This window comes from Xyrauchen texanus, chromosome 49 (assembly GCF_025860055.1).
Source record: "Xyrauchen texanus isolate HMW12.3.18 chromosome 49, RBS_HiC_50CHRs, whole genome shotgun sequence".
NCBI lineage: Eukaryota > Metazoa > Chordata > Actinopteri > Cypriniformes > Catostomidae > Xyrauchen > Xyrauchen texanus.
The window spans coordinates 12089563-12113335 of NC_068324.1; the positions used below are offsets into that span (position 1 = coordinate 12089563).

Here is a 23773-nt window from a genome sequence, read left to right on the forward strand (position 1 = left end):
CGTTTCAGACAGGTTTCCCGAACACCTGCTATTGGTAACACAAACGGATGCCAAATGAGATCCAAACTCAAACCAAAGGTTGAGCCAATTAATGTATCTGTAACAGGATACTAAAACAAAAAGAGCAATGTTTTTGATAGCGCCACAGAGCAACTGTGTTTGCAATTTTAGGGTGATTCAAATATGAATGGCTTGCTTATAGTTGTCCCTACAGATTAAGTTTGGATATGAAGAAGTATTTTAACATTGCAAATACAAAAAAAAACAAAACAAAGGCAATCCTGTGTCTCTTAAGTTTACAACTAATATGGCATGATACCTTTCGAAATGGGAGGATGTAGAAGACCCCAGACAGGTCTATGATTTCATCAACTGATTCGATGTGACAGTTTTCAGCCAAAAAAACTGTATTGCGCTCAATACAACCACCAGAAACAACATAAATCAATAAGTTTAGAATAATATATAATATTAATAATAATAATAATAATAATAATAATAATAATAAGTAGTAGCTGCCATAACAGTACCCTGACTTTTTCATGGCTTTACCCAATTTTAGCAAAGCATTGTCCAGTACGAGTATTGACATTTTTACATCTCAGTTACTCAAATTCACTGGTTTAAAACCACAGTATGAAATGGGTCTTACCACTATAATAAACATTCAGACAGTCTTAAGAAACAAAATACAAATGGAATTGTGTGGTTCAAATGAACATTGCATCTACTGAAATAAATAATTTATGGGCTGCAGATGGTTGTGGTCTGAAAACACAGTGAGTGAATACTGCCACCTACTATATGGAAGATTATGTTGACCTTCTGACAACTGTAATCACCCTTTGTAATCACAAACACAAATGTAAAAAAAAAATTACACATACAAACCACCTTTGACAAAATAACTGCTTTGATTACATTTTATTTAATGCAACACATTTATTGTACCTTTGGGCGTAAAACAACAACATTAAGTTTTAAAAGATGTGCATAATTAAATAAAATCATATAGAACTAGCACAAATAAAAGTACTTTACAAAGCAGCGTCCACACCCCCTCTTAAAAATACAATTAAGCATTATTTAAAATGCTCCACTCTTATTTTTTTATGGCACAGTTCACAGTCATTTCACAGCTGGTCTAAAAAGACAAGTCAATCAGTGGCGGCGCATTCTCAGTATCTTTCTTGTCCTCTGGACTCCACTTGATAAGAGGTGAGTTCAGGTCAATTAACTGGGGGGGGGGGGGGAGAATTTGCAAACAATGATTACAAAATGCACACTTGAAAGCAGGATGTTAAGAAACATACCCCCCTCCTCTCTCTGTGTAACAGCAGGGCCACAAGATATTTCAAAGTACTAATACATGGTTCACACTCTTTTCAAGGCACAATTTTCCAGGACATTTCCAGTGTCCAACAAGTGTAAAATTTAAGGAAAAAACACACACATCTATTCAAATCGGGCTTTTATTTTGACGTTTCTGTTGATGGTTTCTCACCTTAAGATAAGTAGTTTGCTAATTGGCCCAGTCTGATTATTAAACCCCATAAAGCTTTAATTAAATAAATACACAGCCTGTATGTCTCTCACACAAGACCGCACATGATGATCATGATGAGGTGTTTTCAGTTTATGAGCAGCTTCACACATTCATTTAAGCATGTATCACTCAGATTCTATATTTGTTCTATTAAATCACAGACTTTTGAAGTTTAATTATCACACAAAGACATATCACAATTTTAATTTGATTAATTGTACATTCAAACATACATTTTCATCCAAATATGTCATATTCCATGACATTGTGTTTTATTGCTTATGCTATTATTATGACTAGATTCTGTGTATTCTGCATTCTACATGTGGAATCCGCAGTATAAACTGACTCCGATCGTTGAATTATTGAAAATGAATTTACATCTTGAGATATTAAGGCCGAATCACCATGCTACCAACCCAGTGTGAATAATAATTTTTTTTTAAATCAGTGGTCCGACTGTCATCGATGTCTAAAGTTTATAACTCACAGGGATGCAAACTCATAAGGGTCCACAAAGTTGAGATATTCACCGGATAATTCACCCGGATATTTTTCCGGGGTTATTTTTTTGAAGAATAAGCTAAAAGTGCCAATTGAAGCTATTTTAATAATTAAAGTATAGAAAATTATCTCCACAATTGTGCAGAATGAACTGCAAAAATAAAAAGGTATTTTGGAGTGGCTTACTTCGTTTCACAAATTTGTTCAGTTTCATTAATTGATTAGTTTAGTGACCACTTCTGGAGATGTCATAAGGTGGTGACAATGATTGAGTCATTTAATAATTTTGAGATGTTCACGACCAAAATCTTTTAAGAAAGACTTTATAGTATTTAAGCAACATAAGAACAAAGATCATCTATAATTTCAGTTCAGTTTGCGATCTGCCGAGCATGACTTTTCATCCAAAAAGACAACAATAATAGTCTAATGAGTATCAATAACCTCCTTACCTTCACCTTTATTAAAATTTGCATGTAAAATCTACTGACGTCAGTAGAATGTTTAAGCATTATAAGAACAAAGCAGATCTACCGTTTCATTTTCCAACAGTATTTAAACTGCTGGGCATGACTTATCAGAAAAGACAACAATAATAGCCTAATAATAGTTTCACATGAGCTGAATTGAGGCGTCAACGCTCCGTTCCACGCAGCGTCAACCGGTGCCTTGCCCTCCACATGACAAATGTTGCAGAAAGCATCATGGAGGGGCGAATTTATGAGCTTGCCATGCAAGAAAGCAGGAGGTGTGCATGATAAATATTGAAAACATGTATTTGGAAGAGAGAAAAAAATGGCAATGTCTTTGATTACAGAAAGTAAAAAGAGGACTTGTTTGTAATGTGATTGTCCTTCAACATGTATAAACATCGGTTACTTTTACACATTAATAGATTCTCCTCCTTTTTCTCCCCATGATGAACATGGTAGGCTCACATGCCAATGCTAAAGTAAACAAACAACATGCCCCTCTCATTCAGTCGGTCGGTACATGTACCATGTCATTCAGTTTGTTTATGAATGTGAAGTTTCATGAGGGCAGCTGTAGCCAAGCACGTGATTGGCTGCTGCTGTAATCAATCACAAGAGTGTAAGCACCCTTAACCGCTGATATTGTCTGCTGATAACCAGCATATCTAAAATCATTTCTGAAGAACTGATTTACACGCCCACCAGAAGCCTGCGGTTGGCTAAGGAACGTCGCCTTGTCGTACTAACACAAAGGCACCAAAACACTTTCTTGGACTTTCAGTTTCATCATACCATGTTGGTAGAATGACCTTCCCAACTCCATCCGTGAAGCTGACTCACTGTCTTCAAAAAATGACTTAAAACACATCTTTTCCATGAGAACTTAACCAGTCACTTAAAAAATCACTTTAATCTGTTTTGAATGCCATTCTGATGCTAGTGAAACTTTGTAGTATGGCACTTTTCGTACCACTGTCTCCTTAAGATGATTCGCTTATGTTTTCCTCTTTTGTAAGTCACTTTGGATAAAAGAGTCTGCCAAATGACTAAATGTAAATGTAATGTAAATTATATTGTTTCACAATGTGCAGCCACCGGCAGAGTTGTGTATTTGACTCCTATTCTGAGTCCCGATCATTACCATGTTTTTGTACATGTAACCTTGCTAGCAACACAGTCAAACGGTTTTATTCTACTTAAATATTTTCCAGGACAAATAATTATTTGTCAGGACATTTAGGTATTTTTTAATTTTTCATGACTGGAAAAATGCATTGCAAAATTCCAGGTTTTGCAGGATGATCGGGAACCCTGTAATAATATCAGAACTCTCACCTGTCCTCCCCAGGGCTTTGTAGAGGAGATTTTAATCAGGTCCGGTGTATTGCAGAGATCAATGAGTGACTTTTCCACAGGCTGTTGTGTAGGAGCAGGAACGTCCACTAACAAAACCTATAAGAGCAACATATGCAGACCTGTTCAGCTTTTCTGTGAACTTGTGGCCAGGGGTACATTTTCAATATTCATATCTTGGGAATTAGACTACAAATTAAATTAAATCGAGATAACATTACAAAAGCTTGCAGGACACTTTCAAAGAGACCTTGCTATTATATCACCTCTTTAACATCTTTTGTCTCTGTATTCTTTTGCAGGTGGTCGTCTTTGTTGTCCACTGGATTTGGGAGTGTTGAAGGATCCATGCTGATCTGTGAAGGCTCTGGATCACATGAGGAAGATTCTGAGGGATTCTTCACAACTGTTGGCTCACAGGCAGGAGGTCCTTCAGTCTCATCCTTCAGATTGAAGACCAGAGAACAGGGCTGGAGATCAGCGGAAGAGCAGGTCTCCTCACCAGACATGGTGGCTTGCTCACCTTCATGATTCTCACTCTCCTTAAGGTTCCTTGGACTACATAAAGATTCAATTAGAATTCTACTTACAACTGTAACAAATTTATCATATGATATATCACAACAAAGGGCCAATACACTATTAAAATACCACTCTGTACATCTTATAGTTATAGCTAAATTTTGGAACTTGCTCAGCTCTTTTTTTCAAACACAATTTTTTTATAACTCACCTTGGATGAGTGGCCTCTTGGTTAGAGATTGATGCATGGTCTGTGTTCTGGTCAGGCTTGCTGAGGCGTGACACTCTCTTGGGCGTGAACGCAGGGATGCCAGAGATACGGCAGCTGGCTGGGGTGGGAAGAGCAGAGAGCCTCCGCCGTTTACTTCCCAAAGCCGATGGGGTCAGGAGGCCCATTGGGACAGGACCAGCTATATTATCTGGAATACTACAGAGAGATTAATCAAAGTTAAGATAATCTTTTAAAATAATCAAAACAATTGTTCTAGTGCATTGTGAAGTTACCTCTCCATGCTGCACGCAGACAATAATCTCTTTGGCTTCATGATACGAGGAGCATCAGGCGAAGAGGAAACTGTAAAAATCAAATGGAAGTTAGCACATAAGAAACACAATGACTCAATGCAATTATATCCAAACCGTATAGTGGTTGAATCCAAAGTGTTTTTTATATATATGTTTTGCATTATCTTAAATGGTGATTCTAATTACTGTAATACAGTAATAATTGTATTTTAATTTAAAAGGTGCATTCTGTAATTTTTTCCTAATTTAAAAGGTTTTACTTCTAAAGAAATTATTAGTAATCCATATAGGTTTATATTAGGGTGCCATCATGGGGGCAGCCATGTTAGGATCACATGACCAGCTGAATACTTCTTGCTTAATCTTAATTACTGCCATGTTATTGAATACTTTCTATCATGGATTAATTTAATCTGGTTTTACTGTGCATTGTTAATTTCTACAATGGCATTGGTAACTGAAAACTACTGTTTAAATGATGCAGCTTCCAGGCCGCTAGGTGTCAGTGTAAGTTACTTTGACAAATTACTGAGTGCATATTTAAATCAGCATGAATTAAAAGGCAGTAAAATATTACCATAATGTAATAAATATACATGATTAATATTAAATACAGCGTTCTGTATTTTATTAATATTTAATAGCATTCTGTATTTAATTTAACATTCTGTCCCTTATTGAACAATGAATTTCCTTGACTTTCCAATTACTTTCCATGACCTTTCCAGTAACGTTTGTGATTATCTGAGAATACAATTTTGAAAACCATTTTGATTCAGAAAAATTGGCTGAGTCAATAACTGATTTATAAAGTACAATTTGCTCACAAATTGGACATCACTATGGCTAGCGAACAATTTTACTCCACTCAACAGCAATATCTAGGCAATGAAATATTTAAGTGTGAAGTAAAAAAAAATATATATATTTTCACTATAGAAATTTCCAAGCTTGGAAAACTATTTTAAAATGCCCTGATATTTCCAGGTTTTCTTTTTTTTTATTTGGTCATACATATGCAGGAGAATATGCTTAATTTATGAAAATAATATTGATGGTCCTCAAAAGAGGCTTCATTTTGTTTTAACAAAATATAATTTCTTACACTATGTGGCCAAATGTTTGTGGACACCACGTGTGCTTGATGAACATGTAATTTCAAACACATGGGCATCATTTCGCCCTTTGCTGCAATTACAGCTTCCACTCTTCTGGGAAGGCTTTCCACTATACTGTATGTACAAACATGGCTGCAGGGATTTGCTCCCATTCAGACACTAAAGCATCAGCATCTGATGTCGGGCAGTGGGACATGGCTCACAATTGGTGTTCCAATTCACCCCAAATATGTTCAGTGGGGTTCAGATCTGGGCTTTCTGCAGGCCAGTCTTCTTATTCAACACAATTTCTTTATAGACCTCGTTATGTGCACAATCACGGAGGCATTTTCATGCTGGAATAGAAAAAAGGCTCTCCCCAAAACGTTTTTAGTTGCCACTAAATTGTAAGCAGACAATGGCCTACATTGCCATTGTATGGAATAGTATCCTGATTTGTCATCAATGGAATTAATGAAGTAACCAAACTGGTTAATTAGAAGATGGTGTCCACATACTTTTAGCCATATAGTGTATTTTTGTTCCTCTACACTAATATCAAGAAGACGTTCTCACCCTCTGATCTGTGCACACCCTTCAGGTAGTTTATGGGTGTTGGCACCACTGGAGCATTGAGTTTAGGGTTGCCCCTAAGAGCAGTCTTTGCAGCAACTGCAGGAATGTTGGATGTAAAAGAGGTCTTTTCTACAGTATTACTTGCTGGAGTCTGGTGCCGAGTACAAGGCCCTGGATCCACTTTTTTAATTGGTGTGGCTTTGACAGGTCTGGATAGAAGTTCTGAGCACCTCTGCCCCTGTGAGGAGATGGAGGTTTTCTTACTGACGGCGGGCTCTGGGTTTCTGCTAACAACAGAGGATTTGCGGCTGGAACTGGGCAACCGACTCACATTGCTGTGCGAACGACTACTGATGCTGTTTGTGCTGGAGTTCAGAGATGAATTGAGTTTGGCTGGTGAGAGAAAGGGAGTTGAGAGTAATTGGCAACATAACCATTAGATGGCAGCAGATACCCGAGAAAAGTCCCTGCAATTTTAATGGGAAGGTCACCCAAAAATTCTTTCATAATTTAAATCACCCTCATGACTCCCTTTGTGTTCCACAAATAAAAGAAAGTCCTACGGGTTTAGAACAACATGAGAGAATTTTCCTTTTTAGGTGAACTATGCCTTTAAAAGAAGCAAAATGAGGGTACAATCCTCTGGCTGTATATCAAGCGTTATTAGAAGTAAAAACAATTGGTCGGGTTTGGAATGAGAATGAGGGTCACCTTTGCCTCCTGGAGAGATAGTTAGACTAGAGTTGATGCTAGACACGGAGGAGGAAGAGGATGAAGTGTTTCTCCTCCTGTCCATGACTCTTGAGTTCTGAAGTGATGGAGCTTTAAGTGCAGACGGAGCTCGCAATTCGGTCTGCATGATTATGAAGAAAAATGTGTGTTTTGCGTGATGAATCCCAGTTTGAAGAACTTTAAACTCATTTGTATTTTCAAAAACCTTAAATATGAGCTATGAAAAACATGTTTTTCATTTCAGCACACAGTGTAAGGCTAAAAAAAAGGCTGTTCACTCTTCAGGGTTCCCACATCTTTTGACCAATGACTTTTCAAGTCATTTATTTTTATTTACGAACAACCTTTTAAAAACATACACACACAGAGCCATTTTTAGCAGAAACGTGTAAATACCACTTAAGATATTACTACTTTTTCCAAGCCTGGAAAACACAATTTTAAAATTACCTGATATTTCAGGTTTTCATGACCGTGGGAACCCTGACTATAAAAGGAATAGTTCATCCAAAGTTATAATTCTCTCATCGTTATTATTGCACCCTCATTCTGTCTCAAACACATATGACTTTCTTCTGCGGAACACAAACAAAGATGAGTGATGTGTATTTCTCCATATCAAGTCAATTGGATCCAAAACTTTCAAGCTCAAAAAAGGACATAAGGTGCGACTCCAGTGGTTTAAATAGGTGTTTTTTAACCTGTATCCATGCTGTAAATATATAAACGCTCTGTACACACGAGGATGTGTAGTCAAATCTTGAATGTGCCAAGGAGACTGCAGATGTCAAGATTTGTACAGAAAAAGGATTTCCATTATGGGATGTTTCTCACCCAAAACCGATCGTATCGCTTCAGAAGACATGAATTAAACCACTCGAGTTGCATGGATTACCATTATGTCCTTTTTGGAGCTTGAAATTTTGGACCCCATTGTTTTACATTGTATGGAGAAATTCACATGTATCCTTCAAAAAAGTCATATGAGTTTGAGACAGCATAAAGGTGAGTAAATAATGAGAGAATTAGCAGTTTTGAGTGAACTGTTTCTGTAAGCATTACTCATATTCATAAAACTGTTAAAAACAGAGTATTGTAATTGACACACTAAAGTATCCACCAGAGTCAATTTCAACTGTTATAAAAATAGTTCTACTCTTACACCGGTAAAATATTATACTAACTGACAAAGTGTTCATTTTTACATTTCAATAATAGTTTATGATTCTATTATCAACAGTTTATTTTATTTATTTATTTTTTTAAATGGCATCCAACAGTGACAAGCTTCTGCCCTTTTATACCTTGCTCCGAGAAGGAATGATGCTTCTGCTAGGCAAACTAGCATTAAATGAAGAATTGCTGACATCAGAAGCAACACTGGTGTTATCAGATAGAAGATCCTCAGAAGAACCTGCTCTACTTGTGTTTCTGCTGCTGGGACTGCGTTTCAGCCCAAAATTACCCTGAAAGATATTAATAAGTTAAAAGTTAAATACTTGCTTCAAGTATTCACCAATTACAAAAGCATTTTCAACGAAAAGGAAACTAGGGGCTGTACTTTGCTGGAAGGAGCAAGTCTAGTCTTCATTGCAGGGGGTAGTTTTGTGGTGGTGGAAAGTCGTGAACTTCCTTGGGCTGTGGGCTTGCTCGGTAACACCTCACTAATGGCCACAAGGGTTTTGCCTCTACTAGCTGGGTGTATCACAGCAGGTCTGACTGGACTTGACGTGCTGAGGCATGGCTTTCCAAACCCGGGTGCCCCGCTAGCCTTCAGCATACGTTTCTGAATGGCAGGTGGAAGCTGCTTCATCGGACTGTCCTGCACAAGAAAAGTCTCTCTTTTAATGGGACTGAGAACCACAGCTGGTTTGTTGAACATGCCGAGTTTGGTTGTGGTGTCCTCCTCAAATGTCTCAGTGTCATCAGCTTGGCTCAAGGAAACCACACTGGTCTCTACAACAGAGTCAGTGATGGTTTGCTCAAGGTGGTTGGCAAGTAGATGAGCCTCTTTGCAGATTTCTTCAAATTTATCTCCTGTGAGGGGACTCCAGCTGGGCTCCTCTCCCAGAGAAGGCCCACTGCTCAAACTGTCTTTCATGTGAATCTCGACTCCATGGGAAATGCATTTCTCTTCATGACCAACTGGACCCAGGAAGACTTCGTCCTCAACATTGTCGTCTCCTTTGGAGCTTTGAGAAGATATTTTAAAAACAACTATAAAAACAACCTTTAGGATGTACATAGCCTAACTGACCAAATCATAACCATAAATTATCTTATTTACTGTCCAGTAATTTCACTTCTGGTGTAGATTTGGTCATAATATTCTAGTTTACTGTTGCAATTCAGTATAATGGCATTGCTAATACTGCTTGTGTTTTTTCCCAGTTTGTAAGTTGCAATTTTCTTAGTGTAGATGTAAATGAAAGTAATATTTTACCCAAAAATGATTATACTATCATAATTTACTCACTCTTATGTCACGTCAAACTCGTAAGACTTTTATTCTTCCGCAGAACACAAAGATATTTTCATAGAACTATGATGTCTGGTTGTCTATACTGTACAATGCATATGAATGGTGACCAAATTTTCAAGCTCCAAAAAGCACATTAAGGCAATCATTAAGACTCCAGAGGTTTAATCCATGTCTTCTGAAGCGATCCAGTGGTGAGAACAGACAAAAATATATCTCCTTTTTCACTGTACATTTTGTCAGTTTGTAGTTTCTAGGCATGATCATGATTTCCAGCTCAATTACACTTCCTAGAGCTTGTCGCATGTGCAGAATACTAGATGGCGCTAGGGAGTGTAATAGAGCTTGAAACCATGATCATCAAGGAGACTGCTCATAGTGAAAAAGGAGTTATAGTTCTGTCTGTTCTCACCCAAAACCAACTGAATCGCCTCGGAAGACATGGATTAAACCACTCGATTCTTGTGCATTGTTCACGCTGCCTATATGTCCTTTATGGTGCTTGAAAAATTGGTCACCATTCACTTGCATCTACTTTAAAATATCTGTTTGTGTTCCATGGAAGAAAGTCATATGAGTTTGAGATGAAATAAGGGCGAGTAAGTGACGATTTATTATTTGTGGTTGAACTATTCCTTTAATATATAGGGGAGACCAGGGCAAATTGTCACAATTGAAAAAAAAAAAAGCTTTTTTCAGCAAAAAAAAACAACAAAAAATAACAGGTTAATCGATGTGTAGCCCTGACTCACCAACGTAAAAGTTCATTGTTCAAAATAATAATAATTCAGAAAGTTTAGCAAATTGCCATTGTTATAGAATGCCATGCCAGGATATGGTAATTCAAATATGATTAAACACCTGTTAATGTGTTGAGTATAATATTAATTGACAACAAACCTTGCTGGTGACAGTGAAACATCGAAGTCAAATTTCTCCTCAGCCAGTGAAACAAAATCTAGAAGTGAAACGGACACAATAATAAATAATGACCTACTGTTTACGTAACAATTTATTACATATTAATGACATTAAATCAGAATCGATGTAGACTGCGTTTGTTTCGACTAGTTCAAATGCAGATTTGATAGAAATATCTTTACCACTGTGGGTGAACGATGCCATCTTTAACAACCAGGAAAACAAATGGAAGCCACAGTCCTGCAATCAGTTTTAAGTCAAGGTGGGAAAACTTTTAATACCAGCTCATACAATTAGGTAGTTTAAACCCTCGACAAATCTATAAATACCCTATAAAACAAGCATCTTTTTCAAGTTAGCAATGTATAAAGACAATGAAAATCATCGAGCTTGTGCAGTCATACGGTTTATTCGCCAAATAAATCCTAAATTGATCATAAAAATAGACGTTTACCACAACATATGATCAAACTTACTTACTGTTTGTTTGTCACAGCAGGACAGATATAGTTATTGTTTGTAGTGTTGTCTGATCGTAGTAAATAAATGGCACTCGCGAGCTGTTTCTCACATTCAAATTTCGTGGGCAGGCTGAGTTTGAAGATCACGTGACGTAGATACTGAAACGTGATTGGTGGAGGAAGTTTCTAGGAGTGCTGGGGCAAGTTCAAAACGGTGCGCAACGTTTTGTCGGCGCTGAACGCAGCCCTGAAGTCGAGTTCACGTTGCGCATTAAAAAATTAAAATAAAAAATAAATCATGACTTCAATTTGCCCTCTCAAAAGCGAAAGGCTTCATTGTACCGCCATAATATTACAGCCTTTATGTAATATTGTATACGACCCCCCCCAGCAGCCTTAATTGTTAGAGTATATTTGTAGCCTATATGTTGTTTATTGATCAATAAAATAAAAATAATGAAATCAAATGGCATATGCGTTCAAGAGGTAACAAAACACACCTACGAAAGTGGAAGGGGGAAATCTGGCCAAAGTATGTGCTGTTAATATATTTACAAGATATATATAATGGCTATCACAACATTAATTGGATGGGACATTGCAGTCAGGGATGATTTTAGGTTTATGATGTTCTTTTTGCTATTAGTAATACGTATAATTAAAAGTTTGTAATAATGGACATTAATGAGTCATTGGCAAACATAATCCTTAAAGGAATAGTTCACCCAATAATGAAAATGTTCTCATCATTTATTCACCCTCATGTTATCCCAGATGTGTATGAATTTATTTTTCTGCAGAACACAAAAATATTTTTAGAAGAATATCTCAGCTCTGTAGATATTCACAATGCAAGTGAATGGTGACCAAAACTTTGAAGCTCCAAATTGCACATAAAGGCAGCATAAAAGTAATCCATACAACTTGGTTAAATCCATATGAAACAGATCACTATTTAAGTAATTTTTCCTGTAAATCTCCACCTTTGACCAGTAGGTGGAAATATGCATGAAGACTGTGAATCAAGAAAAACTAAAGTGAAAATGAGAGATTTACTGTATATATTGATCTGTTTCTCACCCACACATATTATATCTCTTCTGAAGACAAGGATTTTACCGTAGGAGTTGTGTGGATTACTTTTATGCTGCATTTATGTGGATTTTGAAGCTTTGAAGTTCTGGCCACCATTCACTTGCATTGTAAGGACCAACAGAGCTGAAATATTTTTCTAAATCTTTGTTTGTGTTCAGAAGAAAGAAAGTTATACACATCTGAGATGGCCTGAGGGTGAGTAGATGAGAGAATAAAATATTTTGGGTGAACTATTCCTTTAACAAATCAATAGTTTGTGTACATTCAAATATAATCAGCTTTTATGAAAGTTAGACTACATAAATGTACATAAATAAATGATTTAATGAATTATCACACAATGCAATAATGTTTGCTAATATTAATGAGGATCCTATATTCTATAGTCAAGATATGAATTAAAACCAATAATTAGGTTAAGCTAAATATTTATATTTTATTGTCAAAACCATACACATAATTCAAAGACTTTCAAATGTAAATTGAACCACAATAACCACTTACATTTCTCAAGATTAACAGACATTAATTACTTTATTACCAAATATTACAATAGAAAAAAAAAGATTCCATAAACAGATGTAGAAATTTTCATTCCCAAAATGGGAATGAAACTACAGCGAAACAAACAAAAATGACCAAAGAATTCTCTCCAGTTTTCTTTCTTTCCTATTTGCTAAATTATTTTATTAAATATGTATACATCCAAACAGAGCCTATATGCCCTAATTCTGTTTAAATCCTACACCACATTCAGTTGAAATTGTTTTAATATTCCCACAACGAATAATAGCTCCAATAATGAACAAATACACTTCACATTATCATCATACTATTTCATAAAATGGCATTTTGACTAAATTCAAGGGACTTGTGTGGTGTTTAGGCTGTGGTGTGTATATTATGTGGTGGTGGTTGAGGAGATTCCCCCTATACTATGTAAAGCGCTTTGAGTGCCTAGAAAAGGAATTAATTAATTATTATCATGTGTTGTTTGGAGGGGTGGGGAGGATCAAAATAATAATAAAAAAGCACTCTACAGAAAATACACTGCTAAATAATAGGCTTGTGCACAAAGCTCTTAGTGTGTCCCTGTTACCTTTCTTGTTTTTTATTTGGTTGATTTAAAAATATAAAAAAGAAAGATATGAAATTCAAACATGTTTTTGCCAGAGCTAAATTCCCCACTGTAAATATTATGAACAGACAGTATTTTATTCCCCTAATGCACATTAGATGTGTAATTATGCTGTAAATTCTAGTACGAGTGGATAAGATCACTCTTCATTAAACAAAAAGTCCAAAACGGATATGCCGTTCCCCTCAGAAGTTGTTTAATGGTGAGGCATTGCGTGTATATCCTTTCACATTTACAGTAAATTAGACCACAAGGCTTATCATGTTTATGGATTCCTGCTTTCTAAAAATAAAAAACATAATCTTTAAAGGAATAGTTCACCCAAAATGAAAATTCACTCATCATTTACTCACCCTCATGCCATCTGTAGGTCCATACAATGCAAGTGAATGGGTAACAAAATTGTGAAGCTCAAAAAAGCACACAAAGGCAGCATAAAATTAATCCATACGACTCCAGTGGTTAAATATGTGTCTTCTAAAGCGATAAAATAGGTGTGGGAGAGAAACAGATCAATGTTTAAGTACTTTTTTACTATAAATTCTCCTCCCTGCCCAATAGCATGAATAATGTGAATTTCCAAAAACAAAAGAAGAAGAATGTGAATGTGGAGATTGATAGTGAAAAAAAGGACTTAAATATTAATGTTTCTCACCCACACGTATCATTTAGCTTCTGAAGATATTGATTTAATCACTGGAGTCTTGTGGATTACTTTTATGCTCCCTTTATGTGCTTTTGGAGCTTCAAAATCTTGGTCACCATTCACTTGCATTTTATGGACCTAAACAGCTGATATATTCTTTAAATTTTTTTTATTTGTGTTCAGCAGAAGATAAAATTCATACTCATCTGGGATTACACGAGGGTGAGTAAATGATGAGAATTTTAATTGTTAGTGTGACGAGAAGGATGGCGTAGCCATGATGGAGCACGGTCCGCACTTAATCAGCTGATCAGCAGGAGAGCGAGATAAAGGGTAGCTGGAGACACCGGTTCGGGAGAGAGAGATGCATGCGGCCACATTGCATGTGTGTCTGTATTGGATTACGTTTGTTTTAAGTCGAGTTTCTCATTAAAAATGTGTTTACTGTTCAGCTAGTTCCCGCCTCCTTGCCCGTGCTTTACCTGTTACAGTTGGGTGAACTATTCCTTTAAAAGCCAATAGTAAACCTTGTGTTCAAAAAAGTGTGTTCATAATGAAACTGAGCAGTAACTACAATAAATGGATCTGAAGGAATTAAAACTCTTTGTATTTTTTCTTCAATTTTTACCCACTATAAAAAAAAAAAAAAAAAAAAGAACTGGAAATTAATCCAACTACAATGTATATGAACAGCCAATACCACATATAAAAAAAATATTTAACTGAAAAAAGGGGGAAGTAGACAATTTCAAGATCAAGTTTCATAAATCTATTTAGATGCAACACTGTCTATTCTCAAACCACACAATTTCCAGCAAACAAATAAAAAACAAACAAAACCATCACTTGTCAAGTTTCGCTATCTTGCCAGTTCCAATTTCCAGACTGAAAGTGGACTAGAATTCCAGACCTTGTCCTTAATATGCCCAAGTCTCACGGAGTCACTGACAAGGTCTCAGCGTGGTTGATGCTGTATTAGAGAGAGGTCTCCAGGCTGTGCAGTGGGCTTCCAGGAGTTGGAGGAAGGACAGTCTTTGCTAGATTTTTATTGTGATGGAAGCTCCTGTTATCAGATGCATTATTGTTCTGATTAGGAGAAGATAAAATTGGAGACAGTGGGGGAGGGATTGTGTTGCATTTAGTGGGTGCCTCCTCCACAGGGTCTGTGTCGTCGATAAGGGGGATAGCTGGCTCTGAATACCCAATATGGAATTCTGGGTGGCTCATGAAGTTGTGAATGGAGCTGCGGGACTCTGGCGTCTCCAGGCCATCATAAGGGGACATGGAATCTCGGAATGCATTCACCACACGGATCTGAAGAGAAAATACAGTACTAATCAGATACAAGAACTAGATTTTTAGTGATTATTGTCTGTGCAAAACTTCTCAAGGGAGAAAGATGTCTTAAGATGCCCTCTAGTAAATCTGTTTAGAACTTTGTAAGACTGGAGAGCATTACCTGTGTCTGAATTCTGTTGAGACCCCTGCACCACAGAACCTGCCCTCTTTTCAGCTCCATTTCAGCATGGTCAATTTCATCCAAGTCTTCCATCTCCTCCAGCTCCTCTTCAGGGATCTCATCCTTCTGGGTTCCATGACCTGCTGTCATCAGGAACTTCAGTCGACTCGTGGGAATGGTGGTGACAAACTGTGGGACAGAGGGTTTTAGTGAGGAATATGAGAATATGAGGGGGGGTATGAGGGGTGTTTGAAGGCCTACCTGACCCCAGAGAAGACAGCCAAAGCCAAGGAAGACACACCACAGCCACTGGTCAGTAGTGAGACCTACACAGCTAAAAGGCTTCCCTCCAAACTGCACAATAACGATCTAAAAATAAAAATGCTCATAAATAACCATGCTTTCCAAAAGTCTTGTTTTCCAGTAAAATTATCTAAAAAAGATACATTTATGTGAGAAGCAAGATGTGTCAAATATTAATGGAATAGTTCACCTATAAATGAACCTATGCGCATTCATTAGGGTTAACCCCTTTTTTTTTTGGCAATTTGCATTCTTTGTGCATATCGCCACATACTGGGCAGGGAGGAGAAACTTTAGAAGAAACATATGGATTACTTTGTTGGTGCCTTTATGTGCTTTTTGGAGCTTCAAATTTCTGGTCACCATTTATTTGCATTGTATGGTCCTACAGAGCTGAAATATTCTTCTAAAAATCTTTGTTTGTGTTCAGCAGAAGAAAGAAAGTCATACACATCTGGAATGGCATGAGGGTGAGTAAATGATGAGAGATGAGACCTATTCCATTAATATTTTACACATCTTGCTTTTCATGTAAATTATCTTGTTTTAAGGATGTTTAGACATTTTTACTGAAAAATACAAACAAAAAACTTGCATACCTGTATAACAAATGTCCCGAATACAATGGTGCAGAAGATCAAGTTATTGAAGATGCCCTCAAAAACATTTCTCTCGCCGTGGATCTTCCGAGCATTGATCTCATTGAAGAGCTGCATCATCACAAAGGTGTTGAAGACGATGGTGTAGTGTTCTGAAGGCGGGGCATGAAGAGGAGAGTTCCTGCCGCTGTCAATGTCAAAGATCTTCTCACCTGTGAGATAAGAAAAGTGAGAGACATCTGAGCCGATTTCCGTCAAGCTTGGAACTTAGCTTGGATGCTCTAGATACCTTGGGACAGTGCTCACCAGCAAACAGCAGAGTGAAGATGATTGTTAGCTGATATACAGCATGTCCAAGGATGTTCTTCATCATGGTTCGGGAAATAAGGGGCTTGTTGCGGCCGTAAGGTTTCCGCAACAGTAAAGCCTCGGTGGGAGGCTCCGTTGCCAGTGCCAAAGATGCAAACGTGTCCATGATTAAATTCACCCACAGCATCTGTACAGCTTTGAGAGGGGAGTCCTATGTGGAGAGTTAGAGTATGAATATTACATTCAAGGGAACAAATATCATAATGGAAAGTTAAAAGAATAATTAACCAAGATTTAAAATTCTGTCTTTATTTACTCACCCTCATGTCGATCAAAACCATGTTGTAAGTTATTTTTGTAAACAATTACTTAAAGGAATAGTACACCCAAAAAGGGAAACTCTCATCATTTACTCACCATCATGACATCCCAGATGTGAAAGACTTTCTTTCTTATGCTGAACACAAACAAAGATTTTTAGAAGAATATCTCAGCTCTGTATGGTGCAAATGGTGTCCAAAACCTTTAAACTCCAGAAAGCACATAAAGACAGCATAAAAGTAATCCAAAAGACTGTGGTTTAATCCATGTCTTCTGAAACATTTTAATCGGTTTTGGGTGAGAACAGACCAAAATGTAACTCCTTTTTCCAATAAATCTTGACAGCAGTCTCCTTGGCGCTCATGACTTTAAGCTTGATTACACTACCTAGCACCATCTAGCACTAGGAAGTGTAATCCAGCATGAAATCATAACCATGCCAAGAGACTACAATGGCAAGATGTACATTGGAAAAGGAGTTTTATTTTGGTCTATTCTCACCCAAACTAATTTGATTGCTTCTGAAAACATGGATTAAACCACCGGAGTCTTGTGGATTACTTTTATGCTGCCCTTATGTACTTTTTGGAGCTTCAAAGTTTTGGTCACCATTCACATGCATTTTATGAACCTACAGAGCTGAGATATTCTTCTAAAAATCTTAATTTGTGTTCTGCAGTAGAAAGAAAGTAATACACATCTGGGATGGCATGAGGTTGAGTAAATGATGAGAGAATTTAAATTTTTTGGTTGAACTAATTTTTAACACCAGTTCACCCAAAGTTATCATTCGCTTCAGAAGACTTCTTTTATGATGTTTTTTGTCCTATTTGGATCTTGAGCAATGTGGTCACTATGAGCTTGTATGGAAAAAACTATGTAAAGATTGCTTGAAAATAACAGCAAACAGGTTTGGAACGACATGTGGATGAGTAAATAATATCATTTTCATTTTAGGGTGAATTATTCCTTGAAGGGAATGGGAAAGAATGAGGTGTTTGGGCACAGACACAAGATAAATGAAAGACGTTTTGGTAAAGTTGAAACAACTGAGACTGGCAGAGGACCTGTGTGATACAGGCTCCAGTAAATGCCACAATCACAGCCACAACATTGACCGTCAGCTGAAATTGGAGGAATTTTGAGATGCTGTCATAGACGTTCCTTCCCCACATCACTGCCTTTACAATACTGGAGAAATTATCGTCCGTCAGGATAATGTCTGATGCCTCTTTGGCCACATCTGTACCAGCAATGCCCTAAGAAACAGATCACATCAAGCTCAACATGGCACATCACTGTCAAATTACATTAACAATGTGTCATAATTTTATCAGCACCTGTCAGGAATAGTATTACAGTTATGGGTTAGTAATGCAAATGTACGTTTTTCAGAAAAACATGTTTTAAAGGGGACCTATTATGCAAAATTCACTTTTACATGGAGTTTGTACATAAATGTGAGTCGCAGTGTGTACACAACCACCCTACAATGTTGAAAGTCCACCCACTCCTCTTTCTTATATTTCTATTAATAAAAATCAGTTGGTCAAAATGAATGGATTTAGTTTCTGCACTAAAGTGATGTCACGTTTGACCAGGCCTCGCCCACAACTGTGACGGACTCCACCCTATTATCATAGATCCTCCATTGAGTGATCTACACAGTCCACCATTTTTTCCATGCTGGAGCAGATACAGTGAGAAGAATAATGTCTCATCTTCGTAAGCTTCATAAGTGTTCTGTTGTTGGCTAGAAAAGTGAACATAAGAGTTTTCATGTACTCCCGGCATCAGAGCCACTGAAGACACAGTGAACAAGTTTTGTTTTTGAAGGAAATGTACCCCAAAATATACAAAAATGTGTGTATGTTTGTGCAAATAATTTTACACTGGACTGCTTTGTGAATGAGTGTCAATATAAAGCAGGATAAAAAAAAAAAAAGATTCTCAAGCATGGATCAGAACCAACTGTACGTGTTCCAGCGTTATATCCTGAAGATGTAAGCATCACACTTTATATTTTGTGAATGTTTTCAAATCGCCTTTACGAATGTGCTTGTTTGCTGATTCCACAGTTAATGCAGCTAAATTTACCATTGTATTCACAGAGAACAGATCTATGTCGGAGGTGGGGAGCAGCAGCTCATTTGCATTTAAAGAGACACACATGAAAACAGCGTGTTTTTGTGACACATTCTGGGGACACCTGAGACTTATATTACATCTTGTAAAAAGGGGCATCTCCTTTAATAAAATGTGATGTGTTAATCGTGATAATGATCTGAATGTTTTACCATTGCAAATCCAACATCTGCTTTTTTCAATGCAGGGCCATCATTGGTTCCGTCTCCAGTGACAGCAACTACTTGTCTTTGTTCTAAAACGGTGCTATCGATTATACCTTTGGGAAAAACAAGAACGTTACTTAAGATTTAATTGCTCATATCGATACATATATCACAGGAATTACAGGGATAGTTCACCTAAAGATGAAAATTCAGTCACCATTCTCTAACCCTCATGTTGTTCTAAACCCATATGACTTTCTTTCTTCAGTGGACCACAATAGGAGATGTTAATTAGAATAATACCTTAAGTCACTTACAATCCAGCTTTTTTTGTACATATGATGAAAGTGAATCGTGACTGAGGCTGTAATTCTGCCTAACCTTTCCTTTTGTGTTCCACAGAAAACAGAAAGTCATACAGGTTTGGAACAACATGAGGATGAGTAAATAAATGACATAATATTCTAAGTTCAGTCATTAAAATTTTTGGGTGAGCTATCCCTTTAAGATGTGATGCATATGATCCTATTACCTTTTACCAAAGTATGCTTATCAGTTGGAGAAGATCTTGCAAGTACACGTAGTTTCGGCCAAATCTTGTCTAGACGTTCTTGCTCGATCTAAAAAGAGTTTGAGAGTTTTGCTGTTGACCTTCCATATCCATAAATAATACTAAATAACAAACTTTTGTTCCCATCTCACCTCTCCCAGTTGATTGTGTATCCGTCTGTTGAACTCTTTTCCTTCAATGCACAGGAAGTCATCACCAGGATGGAGAATGCCGCACTTGGTTGCAATAGCTCGAGCAGTGTTAATGTTGTCCCCGGTGACCATGCGCACCGTGATACCTGCTCGCTGACACTTCTTAATAGCATCTGGGACCTGTGACGATTATACCACCCAGGAGTTAGGTGTCAACAAACATATGCTGACTTAGAGCAATGAGGACTTGCTTATGCAATCAAGTTTTTTATTTGGAGTTGAGACAAAGGTTGTCTCCATTTAAATGAAAAGTTAACCCAAATTCTGTCATCATTTACTAACCCTTATGTTGTTCTAAACCTATATAACATATTTGGGTGAGCTACACCTTTAAGGATTGCTTTAACTGTATATTTGTAGTATTTGAAAGTGGTTGGAATAAAAGAATTCATCAGGTGAGCAGATACCTCTGGCCGAACAGGATCCTCAATGCCCACTACACAAATGCAGGTGAGTCCAGTCAGTATATCATTCTCATCATCCCAGTCTGGTGCCGCATCTGAGAGATGAAAATCCCTGTAGGCCAGGCAGATGGTTCTCAAGCCCTCTGAGGCCATGGGCTCAATCACATTTTTCACCATGTCTTCTCGATCTCTAGGCTTGAAGGCTTTGGCGTCGCCACTGGCTGTCAGGATTTTACAACATCTGGGAAAATATTAAATGAACAGACAACAAATAGACAAATATTAGAACATATACATAAGTTTTCTTTAATGAAACACAAAACAGATATTTAGTGATTCCTCTTTAAAGGTGATGTGTGTAATTTATGCATCACTTGCTTTTTCCTGAACATCTGTCACTGGTCTGCCATGCATATAGCCCTGCCCCAAATTCATGCAATTGTTTGAACCAATGTTGTTACACAGCAATGTTTTAATGGTGCTACAGAGCAAGTGTTTAAAATGTTCGAGGAAATCAACCAACAAAGCTGTTACTTATAGTTGTTTGTGCATATTATGTTTTAAGCTGCACTCAGTAATATTTTATGAATGTCATCTTGGATTTACACTGACACCTAGTGGCGTGGATGAAGCATCATTCAAACTCCATAGTTTTACTGACCAATGCCATTGTAGAAATTCACTATTCACAGTCAGCCATGATTAATTTAATTCATAGGTAAAAGTGTCCAATAACAGGGTGGTTCCTGGGATTTAGTGAGTAGTATTCAGCTAGTCATGTGATTCTAATGTGGCAGCCCTCATGAGGGGACTTTCTCCATGCAGAATAAAACAGCTTTCATAAGGTTACTGATACAACTGGAGTCACCATGTGAGTGGTTCTGATTTTCATGTGAGTGGTTCTGATTTTACACATATGTTTCAATATTACAATTAATTTCTTTAAAAGGGTCAAGAAATTTTATTTTTTAATAATTTTGTAATCTTCCCCGAGGTCCACTGAAAATGTCAGTAACGTTTTTTTACAGAAAAACTGTCATATTTTAGTAATAAAAGATCATTTTCCACCCTGTCTGACTGAAACGCTCAATTTTGGCCTCAGCGTCTGCTTTAAACTTCAATGTAAACGCCCACTGTTCTGATTGGTTAACATCATGCATCCCCTCAAATTCAGCCATATTTCAAACTCAGTCGGAAGGGAATACAAATTCTCCACAACATTCTAAAATAAATTTCAGGGTTTACATATAATGCACATGCAACACATTGCATCCAAATGTTTTAAACTTAACTTAAGCACATCAGCACCATAACTATCAAACAGTCATGACATTTGAAATGTTCATGAATTAAACTGTTTCCTCGCAGTTTTGCTGTCCAAGTCCAAGTGTTTTATCTGCCCCATTCTTCAATAGTTCTTTTGCAAAGCTTGAATCATATTATAGCCACACAAACACAGTCCATAGCCCGGTAAAACATATTGCACGGCCTTACAAAAATTGAGAGTTCACTGGAAATTAATTCACCACAGATCATTTTCCCATGCAAATGAGCTTTGCAGCAAACTTGCGGAAAATTGCCCATTGTTGCCAAAGGTTTGCCGGAGGTTCACCACTACTGTTCAAGATCTGCAAATGTCTGGCAAACATTTGTGGCAAATCACAAGCTCATTTGCATGTGAAAATAAAATGCGGCATATTTGCAGTAAATTTGCGGCTAGTTTATATTTTTTGTAAGGGTACACATAGGTCACTGAAGTGCAGATTGCCAAAAAAGCATCCAAACGTTCAAAGACATCCAGCTTGTGCATAAACACACAGGGCTCTATTTTTGTGAGTGCGCAAAGTGCAGCATTACGTCTTATCCAATTTTCGTGTGAGCGCTAAATCTAAGTGCAATTTTCATGCCAGCAAAAAGCATAAATGGGTGTGTGGGGGAGTGTTTGCGCTATTGTGGGTGTAGGCACGCAAACTGTGGGTATATTTTATGTTAATGAAGTGGCGCAAAGCACAATTTTCTAGTTTCCTGTGAAAAAGATTGCTAAAATGTTTCAATAACACATCTTAACTCAGCAAAAAGTTCAAATTCAGTTCCTGCATTTGCAGTTTGGAGATTCCATCAGCAGGTGGTAATAAAGTTCATGTCCAAATTCTGAAAGTACAGAACATCAATCACAATTTTTCAAGGGTAATCGCTTGAGATTTGTATGAAAATTTCTAAAGGTCATAGTTTATTTTTCAATTATATTTATTATTATTTTTATTGTTATGTTTATATGTATAATTATTATTGTACTGTATATTTACAACTTTATTTATGATGTAATTGGTAGCCTACTAGTAATTTTCCACCTGTTGTTGAGATTGATTTTAAAGTCACTGCAAAAGTGGAAGAAGGAGAGACTAAAATGTTTGGAGTGAGTATGATTTTTTAACCACTTTGTTATTTTGATAATATTTAGTTTTCAATATTTTTGTTAAAATCAAAATCGACCGGTAGAAGTGAAGTGCGTGTCGATACTATCACTGATAATACTAGCTATGTGTGTCAGTAAATGAAAAATATTAATAATACTTGCATTCCCTTTAATTTAATGGAGCGTACATTCAAATTCTTACAAGATTCACATTTTCTATGTATGTAAAAGGAGCGTGTCAGTTTCATAGAAATAAATATGCCTGGCATTCATCAAGGACGCAGTTATTGCACATTTTCTATTCTTCCAATTCATTGCATACAGTCCATTTACACTACCAACTTCTCATGTCGTTGTTTATATCATTGGTGCTTGACAGGGTATATGGATGGACTATAATAGGATGCAGATGGTGTAAATCCCTGAGAAGAACCTCAGAATTCAACTGCACTTAATCCAGCCCATTTGCGCTTTGCACGGGCGACTTAACCAAACCTACTTGTGCCTAGACTTAATGCATGCATGATGCATGAAAATACCAAAATTTGCCCACTAAACTGGCACTTATCAATTATGACATCACGCTGCGCTTAACGCTATCGCTCTTAAAATAGAGCCCATAGTTTAGAAAATAAGACGTTGCAGCAGGGCGGGACTATAAATGCTCTTTTTAGACTGGGGTGGAAGTTTTGAGTTCTGAAATTTACAGTGTGTTTTAATAGTACAATTACCTATTACAGTATGTCTAAAAATCAAGGAAAATTTGATTTTCCATTTCATGACCTCTTTAAGATTAAAACGTTTTAATGAGGAAACAAATTACTGGGTGCGCTTTTAAATT

General features: G+C 37.0%; 2 protein-coding genes across 13 annotated transcripts in view; both read right to left on the bottom strand.

Annotated features, from left to right (window-relative positions):
- Positions 1–960: 960 nt before the first annotated feature.
- Positions 961–11326, bottom strand: LOC127640631 (G2 and S phase-expressed protein 1-like). Its single transcript, XM_052123310.1, has 12 exons — positions 11209–11326; positions 10911–10968; positions 10708–10765; positions 8890–9520; positions 8633–8794; positions 7308–7449; positions 6597–6989; positions 4903–4972; positions 4610–4825; positions 4143–4434; positions 3859–3975; positions 961–1237 (listed from the first exon to the last, which is right to left on the bottom strand). Exons 2-12 carry the CDS (start codon positions 10930–10932, stop codon positions 1145–1147), a joined length of 2196 nt encoding a protein of 731 aa, XP_051979270.1. The 5' UTR covers positions 10933–10968; positions 11209–11326; the 3' UTR covers positions 961–1144.
- A 1451-nt stretch (positions 11327–12777) lies between these two features.
- The window catches only part of LOC127640629 (plasma membrane calcium-transporting ATPase 1-like), a 31354-nt gene continuing 20358 nt past the window's right edge, over positions 12778–23773 (bottom strand). For 11 of the 12 annotated variants that reach the window (XM_052123307.1, XM_052123306.1, XM_052123303.1 and 8 more), the window contains 10 exons: positions 20520–20757; positions 20053–20232; positions 19883–19970; positions 19357–19463; positions 18127–18318; positions 16736–16949; positions 16430–16641; positions 15789–15896; positions 15528–15716; positions 12778–15382 (listed from right to left, as the gene is read on the bottom strand). In XM_052123307.1, the coding sequence (XP_051979267.1) occupies positions 15044–15382; positions 15528–15716; positions 15789–15896; positions 16430–16641; positions 16736–16949; positions 18127–18318; positions 19357–19463; positions 19883–19970; positions 20053–20232; positions 20520–20757 (1867 nt within the window). In that variant the 3' untranslated portion in view covers positions 12778–15043. The remainder of the gene's footprint in view (positions 15383–15527; positions 15717–15788; positions 15897–16429; positions 16642–16735; positions 16950–18126; positions 18319–19356; positions 19464–19882; positions 19971–20052; positions 20233–20519; positions 20758–23773) is intronic. The other variant, XM_052123308.1, reaches the window with a different exon arrangement.

What these genes read in the sequence shown, in the direction of transcription:
- LOC127640631 (XM_052123310.1), bottom strand. Translation starts at nt 10,932, where the DNA reads ATGGCATCGTTCACCCACAGTG. An exon ending in TCATTCCTTCTCGGAGCAAG is followed by an intron (nt 7,450 to 8,632) that starts GTATAAAAGGGC and finishes ATAATCATGCAG; the next exon opens with ACCGAATTGCGAGCTCCGTC. An exon ending in CAAAGCCCTGGGGAGGACAG is followed by an intron (nt 1,238 to 3,858) that starts GTGAGAGTTCTG and finishes CCCCCCCCCCAG; the next exon opens with TTAATTGACCTGAACTCACC.